The sequence below is a fragment of the Stomoxys calcitrans genome, chromosome 5, assembly GCF_963082655.1.
Source record: "Stomoxys calcitrans chromosome 5, idStoCalc2.1, whole genome shotgun sequence".
Taxonomy (NCBI): domain Eukaryota; kingdom Metazoa; phylum Arthropoda; class Insecta; order Diptera; family Muscidae; genus Stomoxys; species Stomoxys calcitrans.
In genome coordinates this window covers 141,357,049-141,384,806 of record NC_081556.1, presented here as the reverse complement: position 1 = coordinate 141,384,806, position 27,758 = coordinate 141,357,049, and the positions used below count along the sequence as shown (strand labels likewise).

General features: G+C 35.8%; 9 protein-coding genes and 1 long non-coding RNA gene across 12 annotated transcripts; 3 read left to right on the top strand and 7 right to left on the bottom strand.

Annotated features, from left to right (window-relative positions):
• The first annotated feature begins 209 nt into the window (after window positions 1-209).
• Window positions 210-3,065, top strand: LOC131998007 (uncharacterized). Its single transcript, XM_059369959.1, has one exon. The coding sequence runs from the start codon at window positions 210-212 to the stop codon at window positions 3,063-3,065; it is 2,856 nt and encodes a 951-aa protein (XP_059225942.1).
• Window positions 3,066-3,499: 434 nt separating this feature from the next.
• Window positions 3,500-4,686, bottom strand: LOC106087949 (uncharacterized). Its single transcript, XR_001221362.2, has 3 exons — window positions 4,331-4,686; window positions 4,128-4,261; window positions 3,500-4,062 (listed from the first exon to the last, which is right to left on the bottom strand). It is a non-coding gene; the product is annotated as an uncharacterized LOC106087949 (long non-coding RNA).
• Window positions 4,687-5,252: 566 nt separating this feature from the next.
• Window positions 5,253-7,103, top strand: LOC106087947 (protein saal1). The gene is made up of 3 exons (XM_013253173.2): window positions 5,253-5,630; window positions 5,696-6,604; window positions 6,669-7,103. The coding sequence occupies exons 1-3, from the start codon at window positions 5,460-5,462 to the stop codon at window positions 7,014-7,016; spliced, it is 1,428 nt and encodes a 475-aa protein (XP_013108627.1). The 5' UTR covers window positions 5,253-5,459; the 3' UTR covers window positions 7,017-7,103.
• Window positions 7,104-7,153: 50 nt separating this feature from the next.
• Window positions 7,154-9,992, bottom strand: LOC106087952 (zinc finger protein 214). The gene is made up of 4 exons (XM_059370479.1): window positions 9,915-9,992; window positions 9,388-9,583; window positions 8,934-9,322; window positions 7,154-8,872 (listed from the first exon to the last, which is right to left on the bottom strand). Exons 2-4 carry the CDS (start codon window positions 9,532-9,534, stop codon window positions 8,065-8,067), a joined length of 1,344 nt encoding a protein of 447 aa, XP_059226462.1. The 5' UTR covers window positions 9,535-9,583; window positions 9,915-9,992; the 3' UTR covers window positions 7,154-8,064.
• Window positions 9,993-12,413: 2,421 nt separating this feature from the next.
• LOC131993998 (zinc finger protein 675-like) lies at window positions 12,414-14,847 on the bottom strand. Of its 2 annotated transcripts, XM_059369157.1 has the most exons (4): window positions 14,699-14,847; window positions 14,056-14,251; window positions 13,602-13,990; window positions 12,414-13,540 (listed from the first exon to the last, which is right to left on the bottom strand). In XM_059369157.1, the coding sequence occupies exons 2-4, from the start codon at window positions 14,200-14,202 to the stop codon at window positions 12,673-12,675; spliced, it is 1,404 nt and encodes a 467-aa protein (XP_059225140.1). In that variant the 5' UTR covers window positions 14,203-14,251; window positions 14,699-14,847; the 3' UTR covers window positions 12,414-12,672. The 2 variants fall into 2 exon arrangements, with proteins under 2 accessions (XP_059225140.1, XP_059225139.1); XM_059369156.1 differs by lacking the exon at window positions 14,699-14,847 and having other exon boundaries at window positions 14,056-14,692.
• A 1,437-nt stretch (window positions 14,848-16,284) lies between these two features.
• LOC106087954 (uncharacterized) lies at window positions 16,285-18,116 on the bottom strand. Its single transcript, XM_013253182.2, has 3 exons — window positions 17,425-18,116; window positions 16,869-17,052; window positions 16,285-16,809 (listed from the first exon to the last, which is right to left on the bottom strand). The coding sequence occupies exons 1-3, from the start codon at window positions 18,016-18,018 to the stop codon at window positions 16,415-16,417; spliced, it is 1,173 nt and encodes a 390-aa protein (XP_013108636.2). The 5' UTR covers window positions 18,019-18,116; the 3' UTR covers window positions 16,285-16,414.
• Window positions 18,117-18,420: 304 nt separating this feature from the next.
• On the top strand, window positions 18,421-20,647 carry LOC106087957 (transcription elongation factor SPT4). The gene is made up of 4 exons (XM_013253186.2): window positions 18,421-18,605; window positions 18,662-18,824; window positions 18,969-19,106; window positions 20,431-20,647. Exons 1-3 carry the CDS (start codon window positions 18,537-18,539, stop codon window positions 19,085-19,087), a joined length of 351 nt encoding a protein of 116 aa, XP_013108640.1. The 5' UTR covers window positions 18,421-18,536; the 3' UTR covers window positions 19,088-19,106; window positions 20,431-20,647.
• Window positions 20,633-22,192, bottom strand: LOC106087953 (uncharacterized). Its single transcript, XM_013253181.2, has 2 exons — window positions 22,057-22,192; window positions 20,633-21,988 (listed from the first exon to the last, which is right to left on the bottom strand). Exon 2 carries the CDS (start codon window positions 21,874-21,876, stop codon window positions 20,689-20,691), a length of 1,188 nt encoding a protein of 395 aa, XP_013108635.1. The 5' UTR covers window positions 21,877-21,988; window positions 22,057-22,192; the 3' UTR covers window positions 20,633-20,688.
• Window positions 22,193-22,249: 57 nt separating this feature from the next.
• LOC106087958 (bolA-like protein 2) lies at window positions 22,250-23,033 on the bottom strand. Of its 2 annotated transcripts, none has more exons than XM_013253187.2 (2): window positions 22,924-23,033; window positions 22,250-22,828 (listed from the first exon to the last, which is right to left on the bottom strand). In XM_013253187.2, the coding sequence occupies exon 2, from the start codon at window positions 22,764-22,766 to the stop codon at window positions 22,500-22,502; it is 267 nt and encodes an 88-aa protein (XP_013108641.1). In that variant the 5' UTR covers window positions 22,767-22,828; window positions 22,924-23,033; the 3' UTR covers window positions 22,250-22,499. The 2 variants fall into 2 exon arrangements, with proteins under 2 accessions (XP_013108641.1, XP_013108642.1); XM_013253188.2 differs by having other exon boundaries at window positions 22,250-22,824; window positions 22,924-23,026.
• Window positions 23,034-24,891: 1,858 nt separating this feature from the next.
• Window positions 24,892-26,358, bottom strand: LOC106087956 (ceramide-1-phosphate transfer protein). The gene is made up of 3 exons (XM_013253185.2): window positions 26,134-26,358; window positions 25,836-26,050; window positions 24,892-25,520 (listed from the first exon to the last, which is right to left on the bottom strand). The coding sequence occupies exons 1-3, from the start codon at window positions 26,250-26,252 to the stop codon at window positions 25,225-25,227; spliced, it is 630 nt and encodes a 209-aa protein (XP_013108639.2). The 5' UTR covers window positions 26,253-26,358; the 3' UTR covers window positions 24,892-25,224.
• Window positions 26,359-27,758: the final 1,400 nt, after the last annotated feature.

Here is a 27,758-nt window from a genome sequence, read left to right as displayed (position 1 = left end):
ACGGAAAAGTTTGGTATTTACCAATTTTTGCCGTCTTTAATAAGAATAAGCCTGGTAAATCGCGTGTGGTGTGGGACGCGGCTGCCAGGGTTGGTGAATTTTCGTTGAACTCGTTTCTGCTTAAGGGGCCTGATATGTTGACATCATTGCCATCAATTCTTTTTAAATTTCGGCAAAAGAAAGTGGCAGTATGTGGAGACATCGAAGAGATGTTTCATCAAATTCACATCAGAGCAGAAGATCGTGATGTGCAACGGTTTCTTTGGAGGGATTGTAACCAGGAGAGAGCGCCAGATGTGTACATAATGGACGTCATGATATTTGGTGCCACATGCGCTCCCAGCATATCGCAGTATGTGAAGAATTATAATGCTGACAAATTTCTGGAAGAGTTTCCCCTTGCTGCAAAGGCAATCAAACAAAATCATTATGTGGATGATTTGCTATGTTCTATTGATACGGCTGAGGAGGCAATAAAATTGGTTAAAGATGTGTGCTTTGTACATCGCCAAGCTGGTTTCAATATAAGAAACTGGGTGTCCAATAGCAGGGAGGTTAGGAATGCATTTGCATCTACTCTTTCGGAGAAAGTTAAATGCATAAATTTTAAAGCCGAAAACAGTGTTGAGAAAGTACTGGGCGTTTTTTGGGAGCATGATGAGGATGTTATAACATTTAAAATAGCATCATGGCTTCTGGAGGGTGAATTATTGTCAACCAAAAAAGCTCCAACTAAGCGAGAAATGCTTAGACTAGTAATGTCCATTTACGACCCCCTGGGACTAATTGGACACATAGTTATGTTCGTGAAGGTTCTCATGCAAGAAGTTTGGAGGTCCAAATCGGGGTGGGATGAACCAATCCATCACGAATTGGCGGCAAAATGGAGTCACTGGTTACGAATTTTGCCAGACATCGAAAACCTCAAAATAGAAAGATGCTATCTAAAAACTTTTCATAATTATGAAGGCGTTAATGTCCAGCTGCATACCTTTGTGGATGCCAGCAAGGACGGTTATGCTGCTGTATGTTATTTAAGACTGAAGAAAAATGCCGATGTGGTTTGTTCGTTAGTGACTGCCAAAACCAGAGTTGCCCCAATTAAAATAACGTCAGTGCCTAGGCTTGAACTTATGGCAGCTTTAATAGGAGCGCGTCTAGCGAAGTTTGTGCTGGATAATCACGAAATTGGAATTTCTAAAAAATATTTTTGGAGCGATTCGAAGACAGTTTTGAGTTGGATCAACTCTGACCATCGCAAATATAACCAGTTTGTTGCATTTCGGGTTACGGAAATCCTGGAACTCTCATCAATCAGCGATTGGAATTGGGTTCCAAGTAGAGAGAATGTGGCCGATGATGCCACAAAATGGTCGAAAATTCCAAATTTTTCCGATTCTAGTAGGTGGTTCCATGGACCAGCTTTTTTGTTCCAACCTGAAGAAATGTGGCCCCAAAAGACGGGTTTTAGTGGTAATACAGAGGAGGAACGAATACATACCTCGTACCCAATAAATAAATACGAGCCCATTTTAAATGAGCTGCGATTTTCGAAATGGAATCGGCTGGTGAGAGCTATTGCTTATGTGGTCAAATTTATTACTATTTGTCGAAAGAATGAGCCCAGATGCCAAGGATTAACACTGGATTATTTAAAGAGAGCGGAGCATATAATATATAAACAGGTGCAATCTGTGACTTACTCAGCTGAAATTGCTGCCCTGAATACAAAGTCTCCTGTGCCAAAATCCAGCGAAATTTTTTCAAAAACACCCTATTTGGAGGAAGGGCTTTTACGAGTTGATGGCAGAATAGATTTGGCAAATGTTACATTTGACCAAAAGCGTCCAATAATATTGCCCAGAAAACATTATGTTACCAAATTAATAATTCTTCATTATCACGAAAAATTTCATCATATGCATCATGAAACAGTTGTGAATGAGCTGAGGCAAAAGTATGCCATCTCGAAACTTCGCACCACTGTAAAGACTATTTTTCGTTCCTGTCAATTCTGTAAAATCACCAAGGTGGTGCCTAACCCCCCTCAGATGGCAAAGTTACCTCGAGCTCGTGTAGCTGCTTATGCATCTCCATTCTCTTATACTGGAGTAGACTTCTTTGGGCCCATATTGGTCAGTGTGAATCGCCACAAAGAGAAACGATATGGCTGTTTGTTTACGTGCCTCACTATAAGGGCCGTTCATATTGAGATTGCACATTCTCTTACGACAAGCTCTTGTATTTTGGCTATTCGCAATTTTATGGCGCGTAGAGGTACACCGCATGAGTTCTATAGCGACAATGGAACTAATTTTATTGGAGCAGAGAGGGAACTAAGAGAGGCGCTAGCAGAGGTTAACAAAAACGAATTACTCGAAACTTTTACAACTGCCAACACCAAATGGAATTTTAATCCTCCTGCTTCACCCCACATGGGAGGCGCCTGGGAGCGTTTAGTTCGCTCAATCAAAATGGTTTTGTATAAGATCATGCCCTCAAGGCACCCTACTGATGAGCTACTTTTGAGCATGTTAATCGAGGTGGAAAATGTGATAAATTCGAGGCCGCTCGCATATGTTCCAATTGAAGAACATATGGCAGAAGCTTTAACCCCGAATCATTTTCTTGTGGGAAGCTCCAATGGGCTAAAACCCTTAACTACAGTTTACGACAGTGGAACCTTATTGAGACAGAGCTGGCTTATTTCTCAACAATATGGCAACATATTTTGGAAGAAGTGGCTGGCCGAATATTTACCATCGCTTACTTGTAGGACAAAATGGCACGAGAAATCAAAGGCATTATGTCAGGGGGATTTAGTTATCATTGTAGACCCTTCTTTACCTAGAAATGTCTGGCTGCGAGGCAAAGTACTTGAAACGAGGTTGGCACCAGATGGTCAGGTCCGCAGCGCAAAAATATTGACATGTCGAGGCGTAATGGAGAGACCTGCAACGAAGCTGGCAATTTTGGATGTTGCTGCTCAAACTAAGTCTGACGTAGAAGAAGCTTCTTGTCATACTCCGGGGGGAATGTTGACGCCAATCTCAAAAATGCCTTAATTTAAATTTATAGCAACTCAATTTTGTATCTGTCAGTTCGTAATTATTGATAGGGTTAAGTAACGTAATTATTGTTAGTGTTTAGTAACTAGTAATTTTTAATTAAATGTTTTTAAAATGTCAAGTAGCGTCCTCATTCGCCATATTCTTAAAGTCCATAAAAATTTGCAAGTTGGCATATACGCGGTGTTGCGGATTCAGGAGGAATATTGCAGATAATTATTAAAATCTAGTGGTTTTCATACCAAAAAGTAGGTTACGTTTTTTTTTTTGTTATAATTTTTGTATTTTTACTTGTATGTTTTTATGTAGGAATTTTAATATAAATGCACTTGTGAAATAAATCAAGTCTTTTGTGGAACTGGTGTATTTTATTCAAAATCCCGTGGAAACTGCTAGCTCTGGCAAATTGCCTTCTCAACAGCCTGTCTGAACACTATTATAGTACCCGATGTTTGGAAGATGCCCATCCTCCAAACATCGTGTGATCCCGCTACTGAAACCTCGAAACCTACAGACCTATCTGTCTTCTTTCATCAGTAGCCAAGACGCATGAGAGACTTCTCCTTCCGATCCTCCCGTTGGACAATTTTCATTCGCCGAGCATCAGCATGCATTTCGAAGGCTGCATAGGACTATAACTGCTTTATATGCCATCACCGTACACAAAAGTAGAAACATCGTTCTCAAGTCCCTTGTCGGCAGTACTTGGTGTGCTGACAATCGAACCTTGGACTAACCAATATTGGATATGGTGGCTAGACAAATTGCAAATTTTCATTGAAAATATCTGTATCCGTTCACAATTGGCTGACTAATTTGCACTCATTTTTCCAATCCCACTGTGCGTAACTTTAAACTGTCCAGTCAGACCCACTTAATACCATGGCAGCATCTTCCCCCCTTAACAAATTCAAAGGAGCGGGGTTCGTTTCATTATAGCTCTTTGATGATTATGGTTGCATCAAAATACTTATCATTGCTATTTCTTTGGTCTCTGGAAGTATACAATGTTTTAATTTTTCAAGATTTTCCAAATAATTCCACACATTTTGCACTTACCTTCTAATGGAGAACAACGGACTTGAGGTAAAATTACAACTTCTTTGGCGAGTTTTCTTTACCTGAATACTAAATAAATGCTATGCTAATTTTGCCCAGGAACATTCCACTCAGGAACACTAGCTGCCTTGAATCTTCATTTAAAGTAAATACAAATGAAACAAATTTAATAATTACCAATAAACAATACTTTTTTTTCTTACCTCTGCCTTTTAGATCCATTTTTGTGTTAGCTTTTGTATTTTCATGTAACGGCTGCTTTTCATAAAACAGCTGACCTTTAAAAAACATCTGTTCAAAGTTGAAAATTTCTGCTGGCAAAAAAGTCCCAGTAGAAATTTGCAGGTTCTCTATTTTCGAACTGTCAAAATTTGTCCTCTCTTGCGCTTTCTTCTGCTGGCAAATAATGTTCGCGAACGACTTCCAGTAAAAATTTGTGCAAATTTGCACCAATTTTTGAGTTCCCGAACACAGCTATTCTCTGCCCATATACGCACACGTATAAACAAATGCACACATATTTCTTTGCTTGTGTTGGCAAAACATTGAATTGTTTGATGGCAAGATGGCGGATTGCACCATATGATTTGTGGTTGTTGTACAAATGAGACCACCTCTAATTGTTTCGCCTTGGCAAATCTCATTAGAACGTCAAATGTATTGTTTTTAAATGCTTTGGAATTAAAAGGAATTTTCCATTTTGTTTCTTTTTTCACATGTTTATCGTTTGAATTAATAATTTACACGTTTATATAATAAATCTTTTGGTCTTGTGACTGCTACACATGATGCTGTAAATAAAATGCTAATGACTTCAGCTTGTATAAATTTGCCTACGTTGTATCGATGTCTGTTTTTTGTTGTTGGGCAAGAAACTTGTTGTTGTTGTAGTCACATTTTCATGTGTGAGCAAGCTCAATCCGGGATAGTACTTACAGCTATCCCGTGCCGGATTTCAAGGAACTTAACCTACTTTAGTAAACCCTGCTAAAAACCTATCATAATTAAGCCGAATAGCGCAAACGATATCGACTTTTGTTTTTAAACAATCGAATTTAATCAAAATACATATAAGTTGTATTGTTTCGTGTAAACGAAATATGTGTGTATTGTGAAAATATTCGGTTGTATCCAAATGAAAACCAAATTCATTTCGAACCGAATAGTCACATTCGGCTCGACACTAATATACCGGCCGGAAAACCAGACACTTTGAAGAAGAAGAATTCCAAGCCACTAAACAAAACAATAAACAGACCCATATACACATAAACATAGGAAAGAATAAATTTAAAACATAGGAAAGCTTTAAATTACTAGGACGCATTCAAAATGAGCAGCTCTCCTTCAACCGAGGAAAAACACAAAGATGTTAAAAGCAAAAATGACGATGAAGCTATAAAAGCTAAGCAGCAAAACGACGAGGACAATCAGCGGTCCGAAACTTCATCTTTCAACCCTACTCAAAATGATTGCGAGGAACAAGATCTGGAGCGTCTAAAGGTAGTTATGTGGTATTCTAAATTAACACTACTCAAAGTAATATAAAAATGTTTGGTACGTTTAAGGGTGATGCCATAGGTGATACTCTTTATAGCGAACGTTTTGTTCTAAACACTCTGCTCAAGCTTGGGCAATTGTCCAAAGACCTTCAAGAGGAGGAGGAAGATCTGGAAAAAGAACTTTGCTCCCTCTGGGATATGACAATGGAGAAAGACATTGTGGAGTATCTACTAAAACAAGATGTCTTGGAATTATTTGCCACCATTATAAAGACCACTGAAGACAAGCGCTTGTCTGAGATTTTAGTTGGTATACTGGCAAATATGGTGCACTTTTCTGAGGCACGCTCAGCATTGGAGAATGAAGAAGAAATCGTATTCGTTCTATTGGAGTTATCTTCTTGTTTGGATTCTCTTACGCTAGAACAATTAATGCGCCTATTTGCAGAGGTCTTTGTAAACATGGAAGGCGCAAGTATTTTTAAATGGTATGAATATATGTTGAAATCGGAACAATTTGCACAAAACATTGCGTTTATATTGACCAGTGCAGTTAGGGCAACTCTGGTCTTCCAGACTATGGAAGCGTTAAATGCTATATTAGCGAAATTTGCCACAATGGAAACGCCATCGGAAAATGAAAACAAAACTCCTTCCTTTGAGGAAATTTTTGTTAATTTTACAATCACCAGTGCCACAATCGAAGCTCTACAAACTCTGCAAAACGACACATCTAGCCAGGTGGATAACGCCTATGAAGCGATTCCAAAAATTCTGCTAAAGGCAAATCAAATATTCTGCAACATACACAGCATATTAACTCAATATGGAGATCTAAGCAGAGAGGCCTATGAAGAATGCAATGACGAAATGTTGGCCACTCTTAAGGTAGTTTTGAAAACTATTGATGGCGAAGTAAAGGCTTGGAGCCAGTATGAACAAACTTGGCTGGAAAGCTTAAATGACATATTAAGGGTAAATGTTTACAGAATGATATTATCTACGTTACAATATCTTCTCAATCTTTTACTTATTTCAGGTGTTAAAAAATCCCTTCGACTTGGATATAGCTCAGTGCCTACTTAAACTCCATTTCAATGTTTCGTCTACAATAGAAGAAAATTTAACCAAAGACCCAAAAGCCAACGACTTTGAATCTGTTGATGATGGCATGGAACAAGTGGAATATGAACAGGTCTTGGCTATAATATTGAATACCATAAATTTTTTAATTCTAAAGGTGGACAAAGATGCATTGAAACAATGCATCTCTCTATGTCCCCGTAAATATGTCATGAAAGTCATGGATACCTTCCAAGAGCCAATAGAAAGTGAATCATTGAAAACCTGCTATTCAAAGCTCAAAGATGCCTTAGAAGAAAAATAAATACACATATAAAATATAAACACGTACATATATAATTAACAAGAGAACATATATCAAGTATATTTACATATGCAAACAAATTCTAAATAACAGATTTTACAATAAATTAGTTTTTTTAAATAATCCATTTTGTTATTTCTGTGAAAAAGAGATATGGAAACACTGCTGTCAGTTCGAGATATTCGCAAAAAAGTAGGAAGGAGAAAACACTATTCGAAAGGAACTATTCAAGATTGCAGGTATCGGATCGAAGAAGGGGCGAGTATATCTCCGAAATAATTACTGAGAATGTTATTTGGAATGCCGCCTAACCAGAATCAGAAACCCAGCCGAGATTTTAAAGACTAGGCGACACGTTAATAAAGCGTAGGCATCAACTTGTTTGTACAATTTGGGTAAAAAATGCACACTCAATTACTAATTCTTTTGCGTATTAAGCCCAACGCAACGCACAAGAAGATAAACAAGGAAGGATTTGCTTACTACAGAGTAATAAAAAATATAATAAAGCGTCTTATATGAGAGATTCAGACCTTAAGGCTGGTGAAACACTACAAAGATCTCAATTAAAACATTATACTTTTATGAAAATTTTTTTATAAGTAATGAGGGAATGTCCTACTGAATGAAACCAGAAAATTTTTTCCTTCATGTTCTATTATTTAAAAAAAAAGTAATCACGAAATAGTGACGCCAAAAACGAACATAGTACAAGCCATTAGATGAAAAAGATAATGTGGTCCTATCGCTCTATTGATTTGCACTGCTTGTTTTCTATGAATTTTTAATCTATGAATTTTTTCAACAAACAAAATCCAAACCACATTTTTTAGTCGATACCAGATGAAATTCGTTTGATGTACATTGAAGTAGATTTTTGTCTGTTCTACCATCGTCATGCATTTATTATAATTTTTTTTTTTTTTTGATTGTAACTTGACTCCCACATTTTCATTTCCATTTTCCAATAAGTTTGACCGTGTTTTTGTTTTCTAAAAATTTCTTATTTAACATGACCATTTTTTAAACAATGATTATTGAGTGATGTTCATACAGAAGTATTACAAGAGAAAGTCGTTGGACCCGTATGCATATGCATATGTGTCCTTAATACACTTTGATATTTAAAGGTTTTCTCGCAATGTTCACATTGATAGGGCCTTAACTCAGAATGAACCCTCATGTGTATTTTTAATTTGTCTGCTCGTTTAAAAGATTTCCCACAATTAGAGCATCGGAAGGGTTTCTCATCGCTGTGTATAACCCGATGTGTATTAAGATCCTTCATACGTTTAAATGTCTTTTCACATAGGTCACATCGAAAAGGCCTTTCACCTGTGTGACTTAGAAGATGGTCATCCAGGGCTTTTTTAGAGTTGTATGACTGGCCACAAGAAGCACATAGAAAGCAAGACTTCTCTTTTGTTTTGTTAGGTTTTTTCTTTCGTTTTGTTGGTGTATCTGGATTCTTATGCTTTTTTCGAAAATGTTTGTTCAAATCATCCCTACGTTGATAACCACGGCAGCATAAGTTACATAGAAACTTTTTGCGAGTTACCGAAATTTGTTTAAAATATTCCTCAAATTTTTCTGCTCCATGTATAAGACCGGTGTGAACTTTCAAAGCTGAAAGACGACTTGTTTTAAAATCACATCCTGGGCAAGGACATGGCATTTTCTCTTCTTCCGGCATATGTGTATAACGTTTGTGTATATTAAGAGCTCTTTCATCTCGATAAATTTTTTGACATACATCACAACGTATAGCAGTGGGTTCAAATGACATCATGTCTTCTCCATCCACTAACTGGTCTTCGTCGGTACATGAGTCACTTTTGGTCATTTCCTTGTGCTGCCTAAGATAAGAGAAAATATGCCTTTTTAAGTTAACCGCTCTTTTGTTCTTAATTACTATACCTTTCATTTGAAGAATCTTTCAATACATCATAATCATACATGTCCTCTCCGTCTGCACTAAACTTATTATCTTCTGTTATGTAGTCCGAACTTTTAGCCTCCACCGTATCAGCGGGAAACAAGTCATTTTCACTGGTATTCTCTATTTTCACCTCTTCGACCAAAGTCTCCACATCGCACTCTACTTTAATACTCTGTATCTCTATAAGATTTTCCTCTAAGTCTTCGGAACTTCTTAATGGTTTCACATCCTTGTCCTCCGATTCAGATGAACGCAGATAATGCTCATAAACTTTTCGAGTTTGTAAAATAAATTGGTAGACATTTTTCAGTTGATTTGCACATTTTCTGCAAATAGTCTGTGGTATTTTAACTTCATATCCGAAAATCTGTAAGGAAAAATTATATCGAAAATATAATAAAGGATTGTCTTATCGAGGAAAGGCTTACGAACATTGGTGTCACAGCTGCTTGTTACTTCCTGTAATAGTTCACTGTAGGTTTTTTCTTCCACGCCTGATAATCTTGATTTAGCCGACAATTTAAACAAATTCACGGAGGGATTGAAGCAACAACGACATTTTATATTTTCCGAACACATCTTCAAATGTTGTTTCAACAAAAATTTACCAGCTGATGGACGTAAATATCTGTCAACGAGTTTTGGATTTGCGTGTGTATTATAGTTAAGAACCATAGTACACACAAACAACAAAAATGGCGCAAACTAGTAACATACACAAAATTAGAGTTACACTAACCATTGATTTTGACAGATAGTGCACTCAATATTTTGTTGTTGGGCAACTGCCACTGAATATATCTTGGATTTTTGTCTATTCGCTTTTAGCGATGTATTTTCATGATAAATTTGTTTAATAGATTTTGGATTAACAAATGCCAGTAATTTTTTTTAAACTGACAAAATGCAGCGTATTACACAATTAAATATCATTTTGAAATAATTAAAGGTAGTCTCACTTATACAACAAACACAAATCATATGGTGCAATCCGCCATATTATCCGCTTTACTATCAAGCTGACCAACGTTTTGCCAACACACACAAAGAAATTTGTTTGCTTGTGTGTATACGTGTGCGTGCATGAGCAGAGAATATGTGAGAAAGAAGGCAACAACAAAGAGAATGCAAACAAAAATCATACATCTTAACAGTACCTTCAAGCCTGGCCGGCTGTTAACAGCTGTTTGTGTGAGACCACCTTTTCAAATACGCCTTTGAAAACAAGCAAGAAAAACGTAAACAATAACTTGTTTAACAAGTTTATTAAGCTTCTATCACATGATATGTGTAGTCATGTGTATTTTCAAATATAGCAACTCTGAATGTTTTATACATTCTGTGATGTACATAAATATGCAATACTTTCGGTTAAAGCGAGCTCTAATTTCTTCTTATACACATGTAGACACATGTCTGAAAAAAATATTGCATGAGAATACACGTCGATTAGAGGACGCATATCTAATCGTGTAATAACAGCCTTACGCCAAACGATCAGCCAACCTGGATGCACTTATAGGGTGGAATATCGGATCAAATAAAACTTCGTTTAAAGATCTAGAAAAAATCAAATCTGTGTTAATAAGCATTTGACATTTAGACTTATTGCAAATTCAAAACAAAAAACAAAAAAATTGTATTCTGTTGTTGCCTTATAAGTGCATCCTGGTCGGTTGATCGTTTGGCGTGATGCTGTTATTACACTATTAGATATGTCATATGAGCTGTCACTTTCGTTATGTACGCCATATACGAATATGTATTGTACTTTTTTATAGACATGTATCTACATGTGTGTTCGATAAAATAAGAGATCGATTTAATAGAAAAAGTTGCATATTTATTCCAAAATCCATTTGTCATTTAAAATGTTTTGTACGTATCACACGATGTGCACAACTTTCAGATTTGCTATTTACGACATGTAAGACCTTGTAATAGCAGCTTCAATGCGATTTCTGATAGAATGCGTGACATACTGACCTGTAATTGTATGGGTGTGCAAATAATAACACCCGTAATACGGGTCCCGTATTCACAAAACTTAAAACAGCTTTATAGTAGGTTTATTTGACAGCTCTATAAAGGAAATCTGTTAAATAAGCCTACTTTAACGCTACTTTAAGTTTTGTGAACATGGACATAAATTTATGCATTTATTTATTTAAAGCATTTATGATTTTTATTAAAATTGTAAATTTTGCAAAAGAAATAATGAAAATCACAACAAATCACATTGTTCCTTTAGGAAAAATTTTTCTGCCAACATTTTTTAATAAAACCTTCCAAGACCAAATTATTGGGTTGCCCAAAAAGTAATTGTGGATTTTTTAAAAGAAAGTAAATGCATTTTTAATAAAACTTAGAATGAACTTTAATTAAATATACTTTTTTATACTTTTTTTTCTAAAGCAAGCTAAAAGTAACAGCTGATAACTGACAGAAGAAATAATGCAACTACAGAGTCACAAGCTGTGAAAAAATTTGTCAACGCCGACTGTATGAAAAATCCGCAATTACTTTTTGGGCAACCCAATATTTAATTTCATGAAAATCCGTACACAAATGTGAGTACCCAGGATTCACTGAATTATTATTATATTATATATATATTATTATATATATATATATATATATATATATATATATATATATATATATATATATATATATATATATATATATATATATATATATATATATATATATATATATATATATTTTTATATTATTATATATATATTATTATATTAGTGAATCCTGGTGAGTACTTAAAGGCCTGGTTATGCTCTCGTAAATGTAGAATAAATGTTTCGTAAATGGAAAGAGGCAATTATGCTTATTATAAAACGTAGCATTTGCCATTAAAAACCAAATAATTTTGTTAACAAAAAAGAATTGATGGTGAGGGAGGGTCTGACGTCGGAAAACTTTAGGCATACCTCAATGGTAGGTCGGAGGAAGCGGCCCTCCACGAAGTAGTGCGACAAGTCGAGACGTCTCTCCTACTGAAGAAGTACGCGATGACGGCTTTCCTGAATGTTGAAAGGGCATTTAATAACGAGGAGATGGGTCGACAGTTTCCATCCTGAACCACACGGGGTCCAACTTAGTTTCTCTTTGTGTGACTATATGCTACGTGACAGGGCTATCAACGCGGACTTCGGAAATAATGTAGTCAGAAGGTAAGTGATAAGGGGAACGCGTCAAGGGTTTGGTGTTCTCGGGATTCGCTTCCCACAAATCCCGTGTTTGAAGAGAATGATACCTCGATCTTTATAGATAGCTCTATGATGGAGACAGGGACTGGATTGGGGCCATACTCCGACACAAAAAATATCGGTGCTTCGGTGAGACTGCCGAAAGAGTGTTTTTTCGTGCAGATCGTGGCGTCACCAAAAAGTGACGCCAAAAACGAACATAGTACCAGCCATTAGATGAAAAAGATAATGTGGTCCTATCGCTCTATTGATTTGCACTGCTTGTTTTCTATGAATTTTTTTAACAAACAAAATCCAAACCACATTTTTTAGTCGATACCAGATGAAATTTGTTTGATGTACATTGAAGTAGATTTTTGTCTGTTCTACCATCGTCATGCAGTTATTATAAATTTTGTATCACAGTTTTTTTTTATTGTAACTTGACTCCCACATTTTCATTTGATCCCATTTTCCAATAAGGTTGACCGTGTTTTTGTTTTCTAAAAATTTCTTATTTAACATGACCATTTTTTAAACAATGATTATTGAGTGATGTTCGTACAGAAAATGCCTCCCCACAAGTTTTACAAGAGAAAGGCGTTTGACCCGTATGCATATGCATATGTGTCCTTAATACACTTGGATATTTAAAGGTTTTCTCGCAATGTTCACATTGATAGGGCCTTAACTCAGAATGAACCCTCATGTGTATTTTTAATTTGTCTGCTCGTTTAAAAGATTTCCCACAATTAGAGCATTGAAAGGGTTTCTCATCGCTGTGTATAACCCGATGTGTATTAAGATCCTTCATACGTTTAAATGTCTTTTCACATAGGTCACATCGAAAAGGCCTTTCAACTGTGTGACTTAGAAGATGGCCATCCAGGGCTTTTTTAGAGTTGTATGACTGGCCACAAGAAGCACATAGAAAGCAAGACTCCTCTTTTGTTTTGTTAGGTTTTTTCTTTCGTTTTGTTGGTGTGCCTGGATTCCTATGCTTTTTTCGAAAATGTTTGCTCAAATCTTCCCTACGTTGATAACCACGGCAGCATAAGTCACATAGAAACTTTTTGCCAGTTACCGAAATTTGTTTAAAATATTCCTCAAATTTTTCTGCTCCATGTGAAAGACCGGTGTGAACTTTCAAAGCTGAAAGGCGACTTGTTTTATAATCACATCCTGGGCAAGGACATGGAATTTTCTCTTCTTCCGGCATATGTGTATAACGTTTGTGTATATTAAGAGCTCTTTCATCTCGATAAATTTTTTGACATACATCACAACGTATAGCAATGGGTTCAAATGACATCATGTCTTCTTCATCCACTGACTGGTCTTCATCGGTACATGAGTCACTTTTGGTCATTTCCTTTTGCTGCCTAAGATAAGAGAAAATATGCCTTCTTAAGTTAACCGCTCTTTTGTTCTTAATTACTATACCTTTCATTTGAAGAATCTTCCAATACATCATAATCATACATGTCCTCTCCGTCTGCACTAAACTCATTATCTTCTGTTATGTAGTCCGAACTTTTAGCCTCCATCGTATCAGCGGGAAACAAGTCATTTTCATTGGCTTTCTCTATTTTCACCTCTTCGACCAAAGTCTCCACATCGGAAACTACTTTAATACTCTGTATCTCTATAAGAGTTTCCTCTAAGTCTTCGGAACTTCTTAATGGTTTCAAATCCTTGCCCTCCGATTCAGATAAACGCAGATAATGCTCATAAACTTTTCGAGTTTGTAAAATAAATTGGTAGACATTTTTCAGTTGATTTGCACATTTTCTGCAAATAGTCTGTGGTATTTTAACTTCATATCCGAAAATCTGTAAGGAAAAATTATATCGAAAATATAATAAAGGATTGTCTTATCGAGGAAAGGCTTACGAACATTGGTGTCACAGCTGCTTGTTACTTCCTGTAATAGTTCACTGTAGGTTTTTTCTTCCACGCCTGATAATCTTGATTTAGCCGACAATTTAAACAAATTCACGGAGGGATTGAAGCAACAACGACATTTTATATTTTCCGAACACATCTTCAAATGTTGTTTCAACAAAAATTTACCAGCTGATGGACGTAAATATCTGTCAACGAGTTTTGGATTTGCGTGTGTATTATAGTTAAGAACCATAGTACACACAAACAACAAAAAATGGCGCGAACTAGTAACATACACAAAAATAGAGTTACACTCAAAGAGTATAAGATCTAATCAAGAGAGGGTTTCTGCTTTGTCTTCCCCGTACCGTAAAATAACTCGCGTTAAAGACACAAGATTTTTATTGTATTCCAATTGGATTCACATTAAGGGTTGCAGCATTTTCGGGTTATTCTGTTTTGATTCGGGCATTCATTCGAACATTTTTTCGTATTTTGCTTTGTTTCTTTGCAACCGAAAGTTGCAATAAAGGAAAAACGAAATATCGTAAGCAATTAAAATATGTTGTGTCTTTAAATTTTGTCACTCGTCATCCCGTATTGCCCTCTAACGCCAGCTCTTGTTCTTTCTTACGCTCTTTGGTTACACTAACCATTGATTTTGACAGATAGTGCACTCAATATTTTGTTGTTGTTGGCAACTGCCACTGAATATATCTTGGATTTTTGTCTATTCGCTTTTAGCGATGTATTTTCATGATAATTTTGTTTAATAGATTTTGGATTAACAAATGCCAGTAATTTTTTTAAACTGACAAAATGCAGCGTATTACACAATTAAATATCATTTTGAGTGTGAAAAAACTCTCATTGAAAGCAAGCATGGCGAAATAATTAAAGGTAGTCTCATTTATAAAGGGTGATTTTTTTGAGGTTAGGATTTTCATGCATTAGTATTTGACAGATCACGTGGGATTTCAGACATGGTGTCAAAGAGAAAGATGCTCAGTATGCTTTGACATTTCATCATGAATAGACTTACTAACGAGCAACGCTTGCAAATCATTGAATTTTATTACCAAAATCAGTGTTCGGTTCGAAATGTGTTCAAATTTTGACAAATTTTGTTCAGCGATGAGGCTAATTTCTGGTTGAATGGCTACGTAAATAAGCAAAATTGCCGCATTTGGAGTGAAGAGCAACCAAAAGCCGTTCAAGAACTGCCCATGCATCCCGAAAAATGCACTGTTTGGTGTGGTTTGTACGCTGGTGGAATCATTGGACCGTATTTTTTCAAAGATGCTGTTGGACGCAACGTTACGGTGAATGAACACATTTCGAACCGAATCAAAACAGAATAACCCGAAAATGTTGCAACCCTTAATGTGAATCCAATTGGAATACAATAAAAATCTTGTGTCTTTAACGCGAGTTATTTTACGGTACGGGGAAGACAAAGCAGAAACCCTCTCTTGTATTAGATCTTATACTCTTTGGTGTCTTTAACACGAGTTATTTTACGGTACGGGGAAGACAAAGCAGAAACCCTCTCCAAAGCCAAAACTAAACAGCTGATACTTTTTCCTACATTTACGGTATGTTTACGAGAGTATAACCAGGCCTTAACGCGTAACTCAAATCTAGCATTCAAATGCAAATTTGCCCATGAACATTCCGTTAAGGACCAGGGGCAAAGAAAATGTCGCCACCATTAGGAGGGTATAACCACCGCTGCAAATTTGTGATATACTCGTACATACTTTGAAAGAAAACTAACACCAAATTTGCTATTATGATTACCATGCGGCTTGAAAGTGAATTAAATCCTTTTTTTTTATAAAAAAGAGCAATATGGAATGGTATAGACGACATTAAGCGTTCAGTACCGTTGGACATTAACGTACCAATTTTTTTTTTATCAAATTCTATACCAAAGATCCATACACGGTTTTTCTTTATAGACAGTTTGTATGGGAACTAAATCAGGTTGAATATATACATTTGTATGTGTTACAAACGGAATGACTAGATTGAAATGACCCCAACCTATTGTGTTGGTATAAAATCAAATGTTGAAGGTTTCTTAAAGAGGACTGAATGTAAAAAAGGTACTGGGTACTGCTAGGTACTATATTCTTAAGAACGATGGACCAGTAACATTAAAAAAATTTCAAATATAAATCTACAAGGCTATCAAGGGCTGCTAGTTTACTGGCTGCTGACCACTAACATTATGAAATCAGATAATAATTTTTTTTCTTTTATTTTTTAACCAACCAAAAACAAAAAACTTTTCCAACGCAATTATAATGTTGTAGTAAAGCTATTTAAAAATAATATTTTAAAATCCATCTAAGCCTAGCTTAAGATTAAAAATTATTATTATTTTTATTGTTATTCGCACTTTTGGTCATATGCAAACGAAGCATATCCGACCAGGATGATTTGCCCAATATCAACGAGTTTTTCCCAAAGATCTGTAATTTATGTGCATGCTCCTTGTCGATAGGCCATGTAAATGATTGCTTATCCTCATTCAGACCGGAGCTTAAATGCTGTAGCGAGGAGTCCAGCGTAATGCTAGAATCGTTGCAATCCACCAAGTTTGCAGTTATTGAAGTGGTATTTTCAATTTCTTCCGATATATTAATGATAGAAGATTTAGCATCGTTAGCTTTAATACAGTTATCGCCGGTCAATTCTGATAATTGCAGTTCCATAGAATTACCATTAAAATCGACCTTTAAATTGCCATGAACACCCGCTGCAAAAACAGTAGACTAAGTTCCTACGCAAGGCATTTTCTTTTTAATAATCACTTACACATTTTCAGATTTCCATCGCGGTGAACGAGTACATTTGTTGTTTTGTGAATATTTTTCAGGTCCAAAAGACCGTTGTTGGTTTCAAATGTCGACGATTCGACATAGCAACAACTAGTTGATATGTTGCCGGAATCGGTTTTACATAGAATCTCATCCCCTTGCAGTTTATCTAAAATGATGTGCTGTAAAACAAAACAAAATGGGATAAAAAACCAATTCATAAAAAGCTAGCTTAACTTTTAATAAGGAATAGGAGCCTATAAGTTCTCTAATGTGTTAGGCTTAATTGACGGGTTTCCCGTATTGCCTCAGCCTAGATTGTAACCAACGAAAATTTTCAAATTGATTAAGGTACCCTGCATAACAACTAGTGAGTATATTTTTGTTGTAGCAGGGTGTTTTATTCTTTCGTCTGCTTGATTCGTGCCGGTTTGTTAGGTTTATCTGTTGCAGGAAGCGCAAAACAAACAAAGATTGTTTTCCTTCAAACGGTTTTTATGATGGCATCTATTATGTACTTCGACAAACCATTTACATTTTTTTACTGAACTTACACCATTATTTTTCGTTTCCACCTTTGTCTTTTTGCCCAACAACAAACCAAGGCATACAATGTTTCCATCAACAGATGCAACATCAATTATTTCGGACTTGACTTCAGCGACAGCAATGTACTTTTCAGCTCTCAACTTTAAGATATCTCCATAAATTTTTGATACATTAACACCACTTTTCGAGCATATATCCAAACTGGCTTTTATGGGAACGGCTAGCTCGCAGTGAAAATCCATAGTGTTTTCTGTTAATTTCTTGACAATTACTTCAACACTACTCTCATCATCACTGACTCTAATGTCCATAGATGCTGGACAATTTTTGGCAGGGCCTCCACGTAATTGGGCAATGAAGACGTCACCATTTGGATAATCGTGTACATCAGCCGAACGGACTTTAACAAATGTATCCGATATCACCTTTACCATGCAGTTAGGGTTTAAATATTTCAACGATTCCTGATGTACTTGTTTCATGGTGTCATTAGAAGCGGAGGATATTTTGGTTCCCTTCGGCGTAGGCTTTGCATAAAAACGACAAATAGTAAATGCTGAACGTTGCAATAATGGCGCCAATTGAGGCAAAACCAACATTGTTTTATATGGAAGTCAAATATTTCAGATTTCCTGGGAATCACAAATTACTCCCTTGATTTTTTTTTTATTTTAATTTTTTTGGTAACTAAAACATATGATTTTGAAACTTGTAAACAAAACCACATTATGGGGTGTGACAAAAATTATACCGGACAAAGACACCCTTTTGCCAAAACAGAATATGTTCCCAAAGTCCGTAACTGCTGGTATTCAAGGGTATTTTTACCTTAGGTTATTACAAATAAGCTGAGTTTTTTCTATCACAATGCAATTTAACAGAAGTTCTATTAAAAGTCCTATTACGCAATAGTTTTTTTGTACAAATATGTATTTGTCAACCACATGCTAAGAAAACGTTTTCTATTTAGGTACAACTGTAATGTCAAGTGCAAATACAGAGTTGTTATACAAACGCCACCATTGTTGTTTACCGTTTATTGGGTGCCAATTCCTCAATTCCTCCATACATTTTTTACTCTGGATAATTAGCTTTTTAGAATTGTTAGAAGTAAATCATGTCTTTTGATACAATTCCCAAAGATTTGCGCGGTCTGCGAGCTTGCTTGGTGTGCTCTTTAATAAAGGTGAGTTTAATTAAATGTGGCTATGAGTTGGTTGATATTTTTGTAATTTTCCTTAGACTTTTGACCAATTTGAATATGATGGATGCGACAATTGCGATGAATTTTTACGTATGAAAAACAATAGAGACAACGTCTACGATCACACCAGTAATAATTTTGATGGGCTAATTGCTCTTATGAGCCCCGAAGATTCTTGGGTAGCCAAGTGGCAAAGGATAGGTGAGTCGAGTGATTATATGATTGTATTGTGTTGGCCATTAAATGGCTCTTATATTATTCTCTCTTTCCAAAATAAGCATGGGACATGTACAAATTGTTTGGTCTATTTAAAACTATGAATGTTTATAATTTTTACATTTACAGGTCGTTTTACCAGAGGCATATATGCTATATCGGTTTCGGGTACACTGCCTCAAGCAACTTTAAGAGAAATGAAGAGCCGAGGCATTCCATACAGGCCACGAGATACTAGCCAACGTTAATTTTAGCTTAAAAAATTGGGTAAGTGTATTAATCATCAAATGACCTCCATGGCAAATGTACTATTGCATATGTTGGTTTAAATAAAAGAAAGTTCCTTGAGAAAGAAGGAAAAATATTGGCTGCTCACGTCAACCGAACGATAGGACAAACGCCTTGATCCAGCTCGATTTTGCGCCTATCAACTCTGAAATAAAGAACTCAGCGAAGCCTTTACAAAGAAAGCAAACACTACCCGCATTTTTCATCAATTGTAATGCCAATATTGAACATGTGTTTTTTCATAAACTATTGACTTTGACACCTTCTCAAAAGTTTGCAGCATTAATGGGCTCTTGGTCGATCTCGAAGGTTAAAGACAACAGAGCTTAAAACTCATCGAAAGTAAATACTACAAACGGGATAATTTTAATCACCACACTGGCTGAAGCTCTGCTAGGCCCTACCAGGCTCCGTTCGCAGGTTGCGGAAGTCGAATGCTCCGTATACGAAGTAGCTACACTGTAGTCGTGGACAATCGATGCCACTAAGTGTCGTGTCTCAGTGATAGGATGACCAGCACCGGTTCTGGCTTAAATACTGAGCACCTATAGTACTGGGTATTGACAAGGTGTAGTAAAGTCGTTGACCCCACTTAATGCATATGAACCTTTTTTTGTATCAGAGACATTCAACAAATTTATTTAACCCACTCGAGTCTGGCTTCCAAATTCGATGACATTTTTCCATATCAGTTGATTATTGTAGTTAATCTTTTTATAAGCAGAGTCAACTCAGCGCTATGTGCAAAAATGTAATCGATGTTCACCAAATCGACAATATTCCTCGCTATAAGTGAGTGTGCTAAAATAAGGACAACAATCGAGATCAATGCAAGAATACCTATCTACACAAACAGAGGCACATAGCAGTTTGCGAGTGATATACTCGTAAATGTATCAGACATTTTGTGAGGATAAAACCATCAATGGAGGTGGATTAAGCGTTCGGACCAGGATTAATACCCAAGCATTCTATGCCAACATACTAACGTTGCAAACAAATGCACAAAGTTTTAATAACCAATTCAATAGTGATGGTATAGATTATAAAGAATTTTTTTTTGTCTTAAAGAATGACGATTAACGGCATGTTTCCCTCAATCGTATTTCTTCTTATAAAAGTAAGGAGAAGCGAAACAAAGCACAGGACTTACACTTTAAAAAATAAAAAATTTGCTAAGCTTCCAAAATTTTTTTTTTAATTGGCTAGAGTAAGTATGTTTTTTAGATCACTATGCCAAGGATCAATTTTTACCAACGTTTTTTTTATATTGAAAACATTTTTATGTTATCTATCTTTCCAGGGGCAACCACAATGGACGAATCCACAACTTTAAATTCGACTAACCTATGTCGTCTTATCCTAAACTCCAAATGATTTATATAATGGATTTCGACTACAACATACTATATGTTATTTAAAAAGAGAATTGTAAAAAACTTTATTCAATTTCAAAAGATTTATAAACAAAATATTCCCATAGTTTATAATAAAACAATATAATATACATATTTTATAAATTATTATTTTTCCTTTACTGTACACATTGGAATTCATGAGATTACAAAGATTCCATACGCAATCCTTCTCCACCGGCTGTGGTGGCATATACTCCAAAGCCAGCGCCTTCCAATTCTTCCTTTAACTTCCAGTACACTTCATTGCTGGCATAATTTTCGGGTAACAAAACAATTGCATAGCCACCGGCGCCTGCACCAGTAATTTTACTGAAGAAACCCCTTTTAAATGATATCGAAAAAATCTGCTCCAATTTGGGATGGGTTACACCGATAGCTTTCATGAGATCATTGTTAATTTGGAATAAACGTTCGAGTTTTTCAAATTTCTCGCTGTCATCTTTACAAGTTCCGAAATCTTCGTACAAAGGAATAGCTGCATTCACCAATGACTCGCAGGCATCCCAAATGGAGTTGACAACCTCGGGAAAAGTTTCGCCTAAATGTCGCACCTTGGCCACGATATCTGCTGTAGATCTCTTTACCTTACTGTCGACCAGCAGAATGTGTAGAGGACGGACATTCTTCACAGTTTGGAATCCTTGGCCCTTGACAAAACGGAGCATTCCACCGTAAGTGCAGACCGTATTGTCTATACCCGAAGGGGTGCCATGCATAACTCTCTCCGATTCATAGGCCCAATGGGATATCAGCGCCTGATTTTCATCGGCCGCATAGTTACTCAAATCAAAGTGTTGAGCAAATACCAGAAAAGCCGATGCCAATGCGACGCCATACGAAGCCGAACTGCCCAAGCCAGCTCCTATATTTAGCTCTGTGTCTATGGTAACGGTAAATGATTGTTTTAATTCCAAATCTTTAATGGGAGAGGACAAAATGGCTCCAGCTAACAAATAATATATAGATATGAAAGCTTTTTGCATTTGTTGCTTTTTGGGCGAGCCTGCCTCGGGAGCTTCCTCCTGTTGTTTGGCCAATTCTGTGCGAACTTCTTCCAACAATTGCACCGCATTTTCCAGTGTACACTCGGAGAACTTACTGCGACAATGTTTGAGAAATGAATTAAAATTTTCAATATCAATGTTGAAATTAGTGTTAAGGGCTTCCAATTTAAAAGACACATGTTTGCTATCGCCATCATCTGGAGACAATTGAAATTTCAATGTGGTTCCCAAGCCAACAACTGCAGCCAATGCGGGCCTGTGGTAGACAACTGCATGTTCTCCATGTAAAATGATCTTGCCAGGGGATTTAACTTGGAAATTCGACATTATGTAAGGCAATGGGGTCGTTGATCTTTGTCTACGGACAAAAAAAGTTCAAAAGTTTGGCCTTTTGAAACGTTTAAAGGAATAAGTACTTCCGATTACAAAAGGTGTATATCTAAAAAAATGTATCTTGGTATGAATATCTTTAAAATTGATCTCCACGAGTGGCTAATACAATATTACTTTATGTGGCTAATAATATTACTCAAGATCTAAGCTCGTATCTGTTAAGTTCGGTTTTTAGATGGAGGAAGTCTTTGTGTGTTTGGTTCGCTCCTCTGTTTGGTTTTCGTTTGTCGTTGTTTATTCCCAAAAACACTTTCACTTCTTGTTCATCTAACAAGCACACACACACTGAAATAAAAGACTGTGCTACTGCTGTTGTCTGTTTCTTCGATGCAGTCTCTTTATTAGTTTCAGTGTTTTTTTTATCAGATATATTTTACTTTTAACAACTGTTCGTTACGTCTGTTCGTAAACAACTGGTTCAACAGCAGCCAAAACAAAATCAAACTACCTTAGCTCGTACGTCCGTCCGTCCCACTGACAATTGTGAACCGCTTATGTTGACAGATAGCTGCTCGCTCTCTGTTCCACGGTCCAATGGTGTTGTTTTATTATTATTATTATTGTTTCTCTTGTTGTATTTTCTCCCACTCCTCGGGCGTATATGATTTCTGAGAGAAGGCATGGATCTCCTTAAGCTCCTCAACCAGTGCCGAATTTACCAAACGATGTTTTTGTAGCATTTTTAATCCACGAAACTTTTCCGAGACAATTGTCACACTAAATTTGCCACCACAACCATCAGACTCATCTATAGCCTGCACATATTGGGCATCCAATTCTTTGGTGAGTTTTTCTTCCAGATACTTTGCTGTGTATTTACTCATTTTGTACTGCGTATAGGTGGGATGTATTGTCTGAGTTGTTTACATAAATTGTCGGTCTCTTTCTAGAATAAAATACAAGAAGAAGCGATGACAATTATATGCAAAAATAAAATACCAGTTTTTGATGAATACCACATTTCTGTGCCCAGCCACTTACCGGTTTATTTTGTTATTGTTTTTTTTTTCGTTTTGGTTTTAGCGCAGCATTGGCTTTATGCGGCCAATGACAGAGGTGGTGAGTTCACTAAATCAGATACAACACTGTTTTTGTATATTAAAACAAATGTCAAAATAACGGAAATGTGATGCAGTATCAGTCATTCACTGGAATTGATTACATCCAAAAAGGAATTATTATTCCATGGTTGAATTGCATTATCATGTGTAGCAGCCACAAGATCAAAAGATTTATAATTAAAAACGCGTAAATTATAAATTAAAACGATTAAAATGTGAAAAAAAGGAACAAAATGTGAACAAATTTTAAATTCCAAACGAGTCATTTGACTTTCTAGTGGGATTTGGAAACAACTCTGGAGTTGGACAATTCCATCAGCTGGGGAAGTGAGCCAACCATCTAAATTCAACCATGAGTGACAAAACAACACAGCTGACAAGTTTTCCTACATTTACGGTATGTTTACAAGAGCCTAACCAAGCCTTTAATCTAAGAAAAGAAGATTTCAATGACATTTTTCAATATTGTTCTACAAAAAATCAAATTTTGATGATGAAAATTAAATATCGGCGAAATTTTCTTAAAAATTTAATTCTGTGGTATTGTGCATCCATTTTTAAATATCCGCAATTTTGTTCTTTAAAAATTTGCCCAAGAACATTCCATTCAGGAAATGGGGCAATTTTGATATATAGTTTCGGCTATAGATCCATTAAAACACCAATATTTATGGGTCAATTATGGATTGCAACCCAACTTTATTTGTCAAAAGCCAAATTTCAGTTTCTGTATTAAATTGGATATGTTCTTACACAAAAAATTAAACATGGTTTAATTAAGAAATTCGTTCATTCGCTGAAATCGGAACTATAAACGAATTTGTGTTATTGATGAACAATTATATAATTAGGATTTATGGCAAGATCATTTATTATGTAAATGGGCCATATCGGTCCATGTTTTGATATAGCTGCCATATAAACCGATCTCGGATCTTGACTTCTTGAGCCTCTAGAAGGAGCAATTCCTATTCGATTTGGCTAACATTTTACATGATGCGTTTTATTATGATTTTCAACAACTGTGCTCAGTATGGTCGAAATCGGCTCATAACCTGATATAGCTATCATATAAACTGATCTGTGGCCTTGACTTCTTGAGCCTCTAGAGGGCGCAATTCCTATCCGATTTGGCTGAACTTTTGTTCAACGTCCAACATACGTGCCGAATATGGTCTGAATCGGTCTATAGCCTGATATTGCTACCACATAAACCAATCTCCTTATTTTACTTCTTGAACCCTTACAATTCTTATTCGAATTGGCTGAAATTTTACACATTGACTTCTACTATGGACGTACCATAACTTGATATAGCTCCAATAGAATAAAAATTCTTTCTTTTATCCTTAGTGTGTCTTAAAAGAGATACCGGGAAAAGAACTCGACAAATGTGATCAATGGTGGAGGGTATATGATTCGTCCCGGCCGAACTTAGTACGCTTTTAATTGTTTTTTTTCTTCTATATTCCACGAAAAAAAAATTTATTGAAAACAAATATTTTTCTGCTGTTCTTGTTGGCTATGCGGCGATAAATATTCGCGCAGCTTTCTTTATATTTTTTAATTCAATCTCTCGTCAGGCGTAAGTCGATGATTATTTAAAGCCGCATTATCATATCGAGCATTGTAGTCTTGTTGGTCGAAGTTACTCTGTTCCGAAATTCAACCATTAGATATATCCATATGATTTAGACAAATCTCACCAGCAAATATTAATCAAAAATATTTAAATCACAAGTTGTTTTTAAGCAAGAACAATGAGCTTTCAGTATCTGTTCTTAACCACTGTTTATATATATTGAATTTGTATGCTGTTAAATTGTATTTATATCCAGGTGCTATGAAAATACTAAATAAAGGAGAAACCTAATAGCATACATAAAAGTTAAATGTTTCGCCGGTAGAATCTTTATTTGTAAATAAAAAAATTAATTTCAAAGTTCGCTCTTTATAAGGCAAAATGGTTGATTTTAACATAAAAATACGGGAAACGTACGTGTGTGTAAATGTATAACTAAATGGGAATGTTTAAATAACAACAATTGCAAAATAAATAAAACAAAAAGCTGCACAACACACTTTCATTGCCATAGATATGAATACTGAAAATCTTAAAAAAATACAAAATAGATACTAGGCAAAAGAATCTCTTATAGGCATTTAAAAAAGGAAGTAACTGCTCAATATTGTGCTTACTATCTACAATATTTGGCATATTTTAAGGTAACGAATGAAGATCGTGTAGATTGTACAGGGCATTTGTGCGATCGTAAACTATTTTGGTATTTCTTAGCATTTCCGGAAGTAATTCCTTAGAAAGAGGTACGTCAGCACAGACCCGTTTTAAAAGCTCCTCTTTGGTGGGTAATGTGTACATGGCCACCAGAGCTCCTTTTCTTATCACCCAGGTATGATGTTTGGCCAATGTGTTTTCATATGCGGCTTTACATGTTTGCTGCACTTTTTCGTTTTTATCCACTTCCTCCAGTTTGGTTAAAAATTCATAAATAAATTCTGCAATAACAAGAAAAAAGTAGTTCCTAGAATTTCGACCTTTACAGAGATGTGGAAACTGGATAGATGAGGTGAAAACATAGGTAATTTAATTTTTACCAAATGAGAATGAAAGAGTGCTCCATTATTAGTAAACAGTTTAGAACTTCGTACCCATTTCGATGTTTTTAACCTTTAAAAGTATCAAATGTTCTTCATGTTGTGTTTGGATGTATGATAAGATATGGCAAGAAAGGCATAGCAAAGCAAGCAAACTTCATATAAACAGGTACTTTCTTACTACGCTAGTTAACCTCTTTGCACTATTTAACTTACCTAGACCTCGGTGAAGCCTTAATAGTGTTCGACAACCCGACACATATTTGCTATCCTTCAATAGTCCTGCCTCCATTTCATACAACATCATTGTTTTGAACGTTACAAATTTATCGGAATTTTCCGCTTCTCTCCGGAACGCTGTTAAAATATCAATTTTTGTGCGAACATCACTGCTCACAAAGCCAAAAACGCTTCCAAGTAGTAAGAAAAATCTGTAAACAAAGCACAACAAAGCATTACAACAAAAGCGATGAATGTCAAAGTCCTTGATGGCATGTTGAACTCGACACACTACTTGTTTATTTCCTCGTATGCATTTAAATAATCATCCATTATAACGTCATCTTCGTCCTGCAAACACTCTTGAAATACTTTTGTGACTTTTTCAATATCAAATCTTTCGATTGCAGCCATCACTTTATCTTCTCAGTTAAAATTAGACAAAAAAAACTTTGCGTTTGACTAGTACAACTCTATTCATAGACTTTTGATTGAATGAAAAAAAATAATGAATGTTGTTCCGCTGTGGTGTTGCCACAGTTAAATTTACCATACTGAGACCCTATCGGAAGTATTGAATCAGCTGACTATATGAAAGTCTTGGGAGCGTAAACACTGTAAACACAATTTTTTCTCTCAAAGTGCACTATATGTAAACGAGATTTGGTTGTGTGTGTGTATTATAGTTAAGAACTATAACATACACTAACAACGCGAACTAGTAACATACTGAAAATCAGAGTTGCGCCAATCACTGATTTTGATAGATAGTGCAGCCAATATTTTGTTGTTGGGCAACAGCCACTACCTGTAAATGTAAACAATTTGGCGAACGAATGACAAAAAGAAAAAAGTTAGTGGTTGATTCTTTGAAAAAGATAACATTTTCAAGCTCAATTTTTAAATAAAATTTTCAATTAATAAATTGATTGAATCAATTGATTTTTAGTTGAATATTTTAAAAATTTCAATTACGATAGTGATAGGAAAAAAATTGGGATTCAATTAAAAAAATGATTGAATCAATTAATGTTTTAATTGAAAATTGCCCAAATTTCAATCACGATCGTAATGAAAAAAAAAATCCGGATTCAATTAAAAACAAGTAAGAGCGTGCTAAGTTCGGCCGGGCCGAATCTTATAAACCCTCCACCATGGATCGCATGTGTCTCTTTCTAGGCAAACAAAGAATATTGAATAAGAACTGTTATGCTATTGGAGCTATATTAAGTTATAGTCCGATTCGGACAATAAAAGAATGCTGAACATTTTATAAGTCATTGTGTAATATTTCAGTTCATTCAGAAAATAATTTCGCCTCAAGAAGCAAAATCGGGATCAAGAAGCAAAGTCGGGAGACCGGTTTATATGGGAGCTTTATTAAGCTATTGATCGATTCAGACCATATTGAACATCTATGTTGAAGGTCATAAGAGAAGCCGTTGTACAAAATTTCTGCCAAATCCCTCTAGAGGCTCAAGAAGTCAAGATCCCAGATCGGTTTATATGGCAGCTGTATCAGTTTATGTACCGAATTGTACCATACTTTGCACAGACATTGCAAGTGATACCAAAACACCTTATACAAACTTTCAAACAAATCGGATAAGAATTGTGTCCTCTAGTGGCTCTAGAAGTCAAGATCCAAGATTGGTTTATATGACAGCTATACCAGATTATGAACCGATTTGAATCATACTTAACACAGTTGTTGGAAGTGAACTGAACAGAACAACACGTGCAAAATTTCAGTCAAATCGGACGAGAATTGTGCCCTCTACAGGCTCAAGAAGTCAAGAACCAAAATCGGTTTATATGGCAGCTATATCAAAACATGGATCGATTTGGCCCATTTACAATCCCAACCGACCAACACTAATAAAAAGTATTTGTGCAAAATTTCAAGCTCCGAGCTTTACT